The sequence below is a fragment of the Bombyx mori genome, chromosome 25 (assembly GCF_030269925.1).
Source record: "Bombyx mori chromosome 25, ASM3026992v2".
NCBI lineage: Eukaryota > Metazoa > Arthropoda > Insecta > Lepidoptera > Bombycidae > Bombyx > Bombyx mori.
In genome coordinates, this window is record NC_085131.1 from 8,238,942 (window position 1) to 8,250,494 (window position 11,553).

General features: G+C 36.4%; 1 protein-coding gene across 3 annotated transcripts; it reads left to right on the forward strand.

Moving 5' to 3' along the window:
• The first annotated feature begins 4,199 nt into the window (after positions 1-4,199).
• On the forward strand, positions 4,200-6,352 carry LOC101737092 (lipid droplet-associated hydrolase). Of its 3 annotated transcripts, none has more exons than XM_004921809.5 (3): positions 4,200-4,439; positions 5,213-5,487; positions 5,760-6,352. In XM_004921809.5, the coding sequence occupies exons 1-3, from the start codon at positions 4,256-4,258 to the stop codon at positions 5,760-5,762; spliced, it is 462 nt and encodes a 153-aa protein (XP_004921866.1). In that variant the 5' UTR covers positions 4,200-4,255; the 3' UTR covers positions 5,763-6,352. The 3 variants fall into 3 exon arrangements, with proteins under 3 accessions (XP_004921866.1, XP_062532216.1, XP_012544537.2); XM_062676232.1 differs by having other exon boundaries at positions 4,205-4,439; positions 5,213-5,473; XM_012689083.4 differs by having other exon boundaries at positions 4,205-4,439; positions 5,213-6,352.
• The last annotated feature ends 5,201 nt before the right edge of the window (positions 6,353-11,553 follow it).

Here is an 11,553-nt window from a genome sequence, read left to right on the forward strand (position 1 = left end):
ATTTTTCTAATGAAATACGTACTCAACAAATGTTCACGATTGACTTCCACGGTGAAGGAATAACATCGTGCAATAAAAATCAAACCCGCAAAATTATAATTTGCGTAATTACTGGTGGTAGGACCTCTTGTGAGTCCGCACGGGTAGGTACCACCACCCCGCCTATTTCTGCCGTGAAGCAGTAATGCGTTTCGGTTTGAAGGGAGGGGCAGCCGTTGTGACTATACTGAGACCTTAGAACTATATCTCAAGGTGTGTGGCGCATTTACGTTGTAGATGTCTATGGGCTCCAGTAACCACTTAACACCAGGTGGGCTGTGAGCTCGTCCACACATCTAAGCAATAAAAAAAAAAAAAAAAAAACGTATAACAGTACACTGATAAATAGTAAAGTTCAACTAAGAACTAACTGATCATTCAATAGTCTTTTACAATATCATTCCGATAATTGTAAGCACCGTTGATTATCTTTTTGTCAGATTTCATAGTTTATTTTTTATATATCTTCTCATACGTTTAGTTGACACAATGAGAGTTCAGCGAGTTCACATTGCTACCACGGCTAGTAAATAATGATAGTTGTTTGCACGCTGCCGGCATTATGATGAATCGGGTATATGTCGAAAAACTTCGTATGCGCTAATTTAAATTCACATGGAAATCAATCAATTATAATATAATTTCAAATTTTGATTAAGATTCAGTATTTTTAATTTAAATAAAATTCGAAACAGCTTTTTTTTATTGCTTAAATGGGTGGACGAGCTCATAGCCCACCAGGTGTTAAGTGGTTACAGGAGCCCATAGACATCTACAACGTAAATGCGTCACCCACCTTGAGATATAAATTCTAAGGTTTCACTCAGTATAGTTACAACGGCTGCCCCACCCTTCAAACAGAAACGCATTACTTCTTCACGGCGGAAATAGGTAGGGTGGTGGTACCTTGCGGACTCACAAGAGGTCCTACCACCAGTAATAAACGAATTACTGAATTTCAGTTTATTAATTTTTTTAAATTAAACAAACCTAATGTGAAAATAAAATTTTTTTTTTTTAGTTTCTTCTAGATTATTGAAAAGTAAGAAAGCAATTTAATTTTGATGATTTTAGAAGAAAATTTCTCGCCAACTATTCATTGAAATATGAAATCCAATTAGAATCCATTTTCATCTTTTAGGCGACTGAAGCCTAAATATATGTATATTGTTAAATAATGTCCTATGCACATAAATTTATTTGCAAAAACGTGTAATTTCTTTAACATCTATTTCTAAAAAAAAAATTGAGTTTTGTTGTATGTTTTTTCTTTATTTAAATCAATCGATTATGCAATGTATATAATGTGCCGACCCTCACTGTGTATTTCTCTGTTGAATAACCCAGTAAAATTAATTAAGATTATATGAGATTTAGGAGATTATAGATAAGTGCTCGTGCTCACGGCCAAATAAAATTGGTTTGAACAAGATTAGTTGAGTAGTGTCATTTAAATTTATTGCATAATAAGCCTCTGCTAATTTGAGGGGCCAAGGTCCTTTGATACTGTAGATTTAATTTTATATTAATCTTTAAAGATACCCCGTTAAAACACGATCTGAACTTTTGGAATATATCATTCACAAATCATAACATCGCCATTTAAAATTCGCACCCAGAAATATTTCAACAATAAAATCATATGGATTGGATAAATATTCCATATTTGCTTTTGAACCAAATCACATTAGCATATTATAAATTCACGTTTTATTAAATATGCCGTTAGCCTTGAGAGCTATTTGGATATGGGACCCGACCACTTTTTATGTTACAAGGCAAACTACACGCAACCAGCCGAAATGCAAGTCAATGAATAAAAATTTTACTTTCACTATATAATAAATAATATGAACGTTACATGCAAGAAATTAGACGATTAACTGAACTGAGAATGTAACTATACCTGAAACCTTAGAACTTATATCTCAAGGTGGGCGGTGCATTTACGTTGTAGCTGTCTATGGGCTCCAGTAACCACTTAGCACCGGGTGGGCTGTGAGCTCGTTCACCCATGTAAGCAATAAAAAAAATAAAAAAAAGATTTAATTTTTGTTTACTTGGCCGGCTGCAAAGGTTGGTTTTTAAAAATTACTTAATCTCTCTCTCTTCGTGTTTGGTTTGTTTCAGGGTAGTGACCACCTCCATCCATGACTTTCGTCCTCACGACTTTGTGTTTGTAACTCGGAGAAAATCAGGGGAAAGGGTGGGGCAGCCGTTGTAACCATACTGAGACCTTAGAACTTATATCTCAAGGTGGGTGGCGCATTGACGATGTAGATGTCTGGGCTCCAATAACCACTTAACACCAGGTGGGCTGTGAGCTCGTCCACCGATCTATGCAATAAAAAAAAATTAAAATCCGTCATTTAAAACTATGTAGGTACTTTCAATTCAAGGTTTAATCTTTTACAGTTTTACGGTAAAAAAATTACGGTCATTTTGTTATTTCCGATGTTTTGAATTTTTTACCGTTTCCGTGTCCCGTCGTCCATGACCAAAGTATTTCCAATCATGTCCACGACTCATGAAAACCGAAGAAAGTATTATAATCATTCAATTCAATTAAAATAACAATGAAGATTATTATTGAAAGTCAAAATAAACTCTACCGTCGGGTCCAAGAAAAGCCACCGTCCTACGCAGCTACGTCAAATTTACTTATAATTTGAATATAAAAATATTATTTCTGCTACAATATACTAACTATTATAACATTATAAATAGAGTCCCTGTTTAATACAACATACTGTTGAAATACAATCATCAATATTGAAAGCAATGAAACAAAAATATCTCGGGAAAACGATGAAATAGTAAAATAGAAATTCTGCACACCTGCATAATATCTCCGTCAATCATACAGGTGTGTGAAATTGAATCTCATGAGCGCAAATCACACGTGCCCCATTACCATACGATGGTGTCGCTCACCCTAATCCCAACTATTTTTTAGAATCAAACCTTACATTCACTAACATAGAGTCTGTTTTTGGTAAATTCTGAAAATCAAGGACAAAGAGAGACACAGACGATCTTCCTTAAAGATTTCTTGAACTTCATTGGCCTCAAAAATGGTCAATAACTTGTTTTTTGGAGTTATATTTGCTAAAGAGAAAAACCTTTTATTAATTATTTATTTTCAATTCAAAATAAGATACGTTCATAATTAAAAGTATTTATATTAAATTTCCTTATTAACCAAAATCAGTTTGGTATTTCATTAGTGGGTATACTTTTTAAACAATTTTTAAAGAAGGCTACAGGGTAGCCTAGGTACACTCATCCACGATTAAGTTTTACTAGTAGCTATAAAATATACGACTGTCTTGTTGACAAAATTTAAATTTATGGTCCATATATATTCATTATATAGCTAAAACCTTACCTAGTATTTAACCACGTACGACTTCTTAAAGTGATAAGTTTACTTTTTGTTTCTTAGTTGAGTGGACGAGCTCACGGTCTACCAGAGTCCTTAGGCATCAATAAAGTAAATGCCGCCACTTATCTTGAGACATGGGTTCTAAATCCTATAGTACAACTGCCCCACCCTTCAAATCGAACCTTGCGGACTCACAAGATGCCCTACCTACCAACATACCAACAGTAAGATTCTCTAGTAACAGTAAAGACGTCCTTACACCTTTTTACTGGTGGTAGGACCTCTTGTGAGTTCGCGCCGGTAGGTACGACCGCCCTGCCTATTTCTGCTGTGAAGCAGTAATGTGTTTCAGTTTGAGGGTGGGGCAGCCTTTGTAACGGTAGAATTATAGGAGACCTTAGAATTTATATCTCAAGTTGGGTGGCACATTTACTTTGTAGATGTCTATGGGCTCCAGTAACCATTCAACACCAGGTTGGCTGTGAGCTCGTCCACTCATCTAAGCAATAAAAAAACACCATTAAAGACGCCCTACCACCACTAAAGACGCCAAACTACCAGTAAAATAAGTATTAAGTGTACAAGAAAACTAAACTGTGAAGTTTAGTTAGAATACGTAGTATAGAAGTCCTTAATATGTATTATCAGTTAGTACACCATCGACGCCATTGCCAGCTACAGAACCCTTGTAAAGAAAACGAGCCACAACAACTTGTCCGTACTTGTTTTCATTAAAATTTAAGTCAATCTTGTAGCTCTATAAAATTTAATTTTATTCGCAATTTGGCAGCATTTAAAAGTGAACGTGTAGTGAATGTATTAAAAAAAAATATGGACGTTTACGAAACCCTTAATAATGTTCCAACTCAGTTGATCGCATGGGGTGATCCATTCGCCAACAATAGTGACTCTGATGTTATTGTGATCATACCCGGCTGTCCAGGGATACCAGAATTTTATAGGGAATTCGGTGCTGAATTATACGAGAACACAAAGCTGTCAGTCTGCATTGTGGGTAAGCGAATAACTTTACGAAATAGTGTTTTCAATTCATGTAACAGTTGTATTAAAAAGAGGTGTTATCTTTTTTCGGGAACTTAGAAATTTCGGGAACTTATTAAAACTCGTGAAGTCGTCGTGGCCTAAAGGATAAGAAGGAAGGAATAACATTGTGTAATAAAAATCAAACCCGCAAAATTATAATTGCGGGTGGTAGGACCTCTTGTGAGTCCGCATGGGTAGGTACCACCGCTCTGCCTATTTCTGCCGTGAAGCACTAATGCGCTTTGGTATGAAGGGTGGGGCTACCGTCATAACTATAGTGAGACCTTCGAACTTATATCCCAAGGTGGGTGGCGCATTTACGTTGCAGATGTCTATGGGCTCTAGTAATCACTTAAGTTCAGGTGGGTTGTGAGCTCCTCCTCACACACCATAAAACTGGAGGTTTCGCAACAACCCACGGTTAATCGATAACGTGCGAACTTATTGTGGTACACTTCATTCACGGTAGTTTGCAAAAGAGTTAGTGTATTGCGCAAACGAACGCTCTGAGATCGTGGTCAATGAATGATATAAAATATGTTATTTTTTGTACGTTATTACAAAGTTAAGTCGTACACTGTGTGCATTACTAATAAAAATCTTACGTTACGGACGTTTTTTCCCGGTTAGGGTACCCCTCCGCATAGTCCTATAAAGAACGTCGTTCCAAAAAAATAAAAATATTATTAGAGCAAAAATCGTATTTAGGACCCGTTAAATAACAATGTTTTAATTTTTTTTTAGGTCATGCAGGTCACGGCTTACCTTCAAAACAATTAATGTATATGGAGAACAAAAAGCACTTGTTCAACGTGAGAGGACAACTCTGTCATAAGCTTGATCTCTTGACCAATTTCATAAGTCATAGACGAAAATTACATTTAATAGGACACTCGAGTGGCTCCTGGTTACTGGTCGAATTACTGGACAGAAACAAACAACTGACAAAACGGACTGTATCCGTGAATCTGCTGTTCCCAACACTACAAAAGATCGCAGAGACACGTAATGGAAAATTAGTGAGCGTTATTAGAAAATTTCATCATTTAACATTACTATTGTTGCAGCTGATACAAATGCTACCTAAAACTATAAGCCATGCTTTAGTCAGACTATATTTAATAATCAATTCACTTCCCTTGCGTTTCGTAGATAGAATATTGTACATGTACCTCAATCCTGACATTGAAAAATATTCGTTGGTATTAGCTTACGAAATCATAGACTCGTCGAGTGAGTTAAATAGGACTGCTATTGATAAGATCAAACATTTGACAAATGTTGTTTACAGTGAAAAAGATAATTGGACTCCAGCCAGTCACATTGAAGATCTGAAAGCGTTTGAACCACATATAAGCGTGAAGAACATCGATGTGGATCACGCGTTCGTTTTGAAATCTACAAAGATCGTGGCGCAAAATGTAACAGAATTCATTAAATCAAGATTAACGTATCAAAGCGTTCTATGATTATTATTATATTACTCTAAAATCCCTAATTTAGATAGTACGTGTTATAAATGAGTCGTCTATTATCAAAGGTGGCAATCTGTGCATTTGGACAAAAAAATGTTATTGATATGTCAATACAGATTGATTTGAATATAATCGTCTCCTTCAAAGAATACGGTTCAAAACCTGCATTAAATAAAGGTTAATAGTTAACCTGTTATTTATCTAAGATGTCGTTCCGAAGAGTTTTGTGACTGCCCATGGAATACAAAGTCAATAATTCGTTTTTCTGATTTACCAATAATTGTCCAAAAGTCACATTGCCGGCTTTGATAATAGTCGACTCAAATATTCAGTTGACGACAACCGCAAAGATTTGTCCAATAATTTATGAGCACATAAAGAGAAATATACAGCTCTTGAACACAATAAATTAATATTTTATTTACGCTCCTATTAAGCACTCCATATTTTCATTGAGAAACTTCCTCGAATACCATTTACCGAGAACAATAAAAAGATATTTGATAACGGCGAATATCAACAGGTCGGATCGAGAGCACTGTCAATTCCCCATATTATGTAGTTCGAAACAACAATTGAGCCGGAGCCGTCGACTGCGATCCGATTTCGAAGACTTTATTCCTGGTATAAAACGGTATAGCCCATACAAAACTATTCAGAACAGTGACGTCATAAACTATTTGGTTTGAATCAACAGCGATCTGGTAATCAAACTTGTTTAATAATTTATTAATATTTGTTTGTTTTGTTTCTAAGCAGTATTTAAATTCATTCTTGTATCATTTTGTTTAACGAAATTTGATTTAAAGTCTATACGAATCCTTCTAAATATATGTCCAGTGCCAAATGACGTCATTAATGATGTAATGACATGATTGATGATGTCATTGCCTCTGCATTCTTAACTATTTCTTTGACTCTTTCAATCCTAAAAAATCCTTTCAACGAGTCAGCTTAATACGAAAATGCACTAAAATTTGCTTTAAAAGTCTTTGAAAGGAATTTACGAAAAAGTTTTATCTCGTTTCCTGTAATCCACGAAGCCCGAATACTATGAGAGTTCCGGCAACAATGTATGCAAATCATGTGTGTTCCGAGCCGATTACATGTCTGGATTCTGCGGATCATTTATAGTTAATGCTAACTAAGGGTTAGAGCTCACTACTATTTATTTTATTCCCCTTAATACTACTATGTATATCCAGGCTATGTTAGCGCGCAAAGAGAATAGAAGGAAGGAATCTGTATCGAAAGCATGATGTATTGAAGCTAAAACTCTTATTGGGTGCATTTTTTTACTGGAGATTTTTTTTTTTTTTTATTGCTTAGATGGGTGGACGAGCTCACAGCCCACCTGATGTTAAGTGGTTACTGGAGCCCATAGACATCTACAACGTAGACGCGCCACCCACCTTGAGATACAAGTTCTAAAGTCTCAGTATAGTTACAACGGCTACCCCACCCTTCAAACCGAAACGCATTACTGCTTCACGGCAGAAATAAGCAGGGCGGTGGTACCTATCCGCGCGGACTCACAAGAGGTCCTACCACCAGTAATTACGCAAATTATAATTTTGCGGGTTTGATTTTTATTACACGATGTTATTCCTTCACCGTGGAAGTCAATCGTGAACATTTGTTGAGTACATATTTCATTAGAAAAATTGGTACCCGCCAGCGGGATTCGAACACCGGTGCATCGCTTCAACACGAATGCACCGGACGTCTTATCCTTTAGGCCACGACGACTTGAAATATGAAATATTGGTAATCCACGTCGGTAGATTTGAATAATGGGTAATGGGAATAATGGATCATGGTTAATGGGAATAAGAGGTCAGCCGTTATGCAATACGTTTAAGATTTCAAGCTCTTATGTCAATTATGTGTTGAGGTGAGCCGTGGGTCGTGGGCCAGGGGTATAGTCAGGCAGTTTGCCTACCGAAAAGACCTCACTTTAATCCTCATTTGAATAAGGGAATAATTCATAACGCTAAGGAACGATTTGCTTCGATTGACTTCCACGGTGAAGGCGCGATTGACTTCCACGATGAAGGAATAACATCGTGGAAATATAATGGTGAAACCCGCAAAATTATAATTTGCGTAATTACTGGTGGTAGGACCTCTTGTGAGTCCGCGCGGGTAGGTACCACCGCCCTGCCTATTTCTGCCGTGAAGCAGTAATGCATTTCGGTTTGAAGGGTGGGGCAGCCGTTGTAACTATACTGAGATCTTAGAACTTATATCTAAAGGTGGGTGGCGCATTTACGTTGTAGACGTCCATGGGCTCCAGTAACCACTTAACACCAGGTGGGCTGTGAGCTCGTCCAACCATCTAAGCAATAAAAAAAAATAAAAAAAGGAAACTCGTAAATTGTATTTATTCACTTTCTATTATAGGACAACTTTTCTGCAAACAGTTGTATAGTTCAGAACAATTCCTAAAAACAAAGACAAAAATGTACATACATATAACAAGGATTTTTTGCTTAAAATAAAACCATCCTTATGTTATCGTGATTTAAAGTCGAAAATTTGCTAACCATACCCAAACGATTGGCGAATTTCCGAGTGAAACTTAATTCTGTAAAAGTAAAGAGTGATTTTCATTAGACAGCGTCATTTGCATGTTATTCATTAGTCCGGAGTGGGCGGTGCTGTATACACGGACCACACCCGCGCTTTGACCGTAAGCTCTAGCACGCTTTGAATATATTTCCTTAAACAAATTATTCTATATACGACATATATCTTGTTAAATAAAGCATATTTGAAGAGATAAAAGTCCTAAATCATAGTCTTATGACATTAAAATTTCGTTAATAGTATAGTGCAAATTATGGTAGAAAAATTCCAAAAAAAATTCAGTCTCTCAAGTCTGTCGATGATCATTAAAATTACTTCGATGTTCTGGAAAGGTCATTGCATGATATTCATTCTATTGATCCTTTATTTCGCAAGCAATATTGCACTGGCGGAGACGTGAACACTACGATTTGAAGAATTAAATCAAAATTGTAGAAAACTCTAACCCGAAATTGGAATACGGAATTCAAAATGCGCTTAATCTTCATTCATTTGTATGCGGGGTGACTTTAAAATAGTCACCTAATTAAAAGACTTCCTTTGTCATGCAGATACGTCGGAAGCAATAAAAGGCTTCGCATTCTAAAAACCCTTCCAAACAAATATTATTTTGTCCTTGGAAACCACAAAGTAAGTATTACTGTAAAGTTTCCTTTTGTACCTTAATTTATTAAGATTCTCTACATTATTTACTCGTAAAAGTTTTCAAAAAATATGTACCAAAACTGCGTTTTTGTTTTTTTAAATATAACACGTACTTCTGCCGCGTTATAGCTGACAAAAAAGTCGATAGCGACACGAAATAAGGACAAGAAAAATCGTAGAATGCAAGTCCGAATATTACTAGAATATGTATTTTATAGATAATTGAAGTTTTTATTTTATCACTTTACAGATTTTTTGTTATTTTTCACGTGTTAAGTAGTAAAATAATCAAAAATAATATTTCATCGTATTTTCATAAATCATCGTCACTGTTTAAAACAATTTTATGGCTTGTTCTTTTTTTTTCTCCTACCTAAGTTGATAGTCTTGAGAGGCTATTTCAGCGTAACCTTAACTAGTAGGTGAACTCGTGGGGCTCAAACCTGATGACGTTGCTAACACGAACCCTAGCAACAGCCGTGCTTCGCAGAATCTACCACCGGATCGGAAACGCAACACATTGGGAAGATCCGGCGAGAAACTCAGTGGGCTGTGTCTGTGGATTAATTTACTCGTCGAGCCCTCCGTCGCAAGCGACGGGTTCGACGAGAACGATGACCGGTGCTTGAGGTGGTTTGTTCAGTTAGCATTAACAATATATGTAAAACACATAATATATAATACAAAACAATATATGTATATATGCAAAAAACATAACATAAACATACTGTAAAAGCTTTGCCAAAAAACCTACGTTTGTTGTTTTTGTTTTAGATTTCAACAAAAAACAGGACGAAAGTTTAAAATTTTATTTGCGGCCAGTATTCGTTCCCACTGGCGAACTACTTTGTTTCTAAATAACAGTACCGTGGCTGCAATTAATTTGGTAACCTCAACCTGAACAAATGCAACCATTTCCGTAATGGACTTCACAAATTTACATAAAACAACAAATCCGCCACAAGCAATAGAACTTACAACGTATAGATTAAAAGCCCTCTTTTTCTTTTATCAGTTATTACATCCAAGCTACTCGACTGCCACTTCATAGAAATTCACATTGACGTGAATATCGAAATATTTTTTTTTATTGCTTAGATGAGTGGACGAGCTCACAACCCACCTAGTGTTAAGTAGTTACTGGAGCCCATAGACATCTACAACGTCACCCACCCACCTTGAGATATAAGTTCTAAGATCTCAGTATAGTTACAACGGCTGCTCCACCCTTCAGACCGAAACGCATTACTGCTTCACGGCAGAAATAAGCAAGCGCAACCTACCCGCGCGGACTCACATGAGGTCCTACCACCAGTCGAAAATATATGTTGTATCACTCATATTTTACAATAGAACAACATAAACAACCCAAAAACAAAAGTTTATTTTAAGACTGGCATTAGTTTAGTTACAAAATTTAATACGCTTACACTCAAATTAAATTAAATCTTTGAGCCGGTTATTAATAACTAGTCTAACAATTCGCTTCTTGTTTTGTCTCTTTCACGTTTACTTTTGGATTAAATCTGACTGATTTTATTAAGTATTCTTAATTATGGGTCATGCGTGCTTAATGTCTAGGCTGGGGAAAACATAAAAACCAACGCCCAAGAAATCTTACCGCCCGCCTAATAAGAGTATACAGAGAAGAGGGATTTCAGACCCTGGCCATCTCTCTCTCTCTCTCTCCTTAACATGTATATGTGCTTAGCTCCAGCACCTACTTACCTAACTAGTGGATTGTGAGCTTACATCGTCGTGATTGCAAATAAAAAAATACAGCAAACAGTTTCATACATTGTGTCATGCATATCTCTCCATTATATGAATTACTAGAAAAAAATATTTTCAATGTTTTATATTCTCGAAATGAATTCCGTGATCTCAGGACTGGTTGAATAAAACGATCAAACCTTCGACCTTTTTAAATAATAGGAAGCAATAGAATTACACAGACGATATAAAAATACATAAACAAAAGGTTTTCTTTTTTCAGGCAATTTTTTTTTCTGTAATAATTATTACCTTTGAAAGATCTCTTAGATTTAAGAATAAAAATACGAGTATGAAGATGTTATCAACGGCGTTCGTATACTCCATTAATCTCAAAACTACAGCACAAGAGCATAGTGGTGATAGCTGATGATCGGCCACTCCGAGACGTCAGCCAATTCCAGCGGCACATTCAAACAATTTGTCCTTCAAGAGATCTAGACTAGTGGTTCAATAATTTTAAGTAGCTTTAATCTACTAAAAACCCCAATAGGCAAAACTGAGGTTCCCTGTAGGTCCCGTTCTCTCTCCGGTGAAGGTCACAGTGCGACCTGAAGAGGTTGAGGCCGCACGGCGCACTACTAGGGCTCCAACGCGCCTTCA

Coding starts and splice junctions, on each gene's coding strand:
- LOC101737092 (XM_012689083.4), top strand. CDS start 4,256: ATGGACGTTTACGAAACCCTTAATAATGTTCCAACTCAGTTGATCGCA. Junction 4,440..5,212: donor GCTGTCAGTCTGCATTGTGG/GTAAGCGAATAA, acceptor ATTTTTTTTTAG/GTCATGCAGGTCACGGCTTA.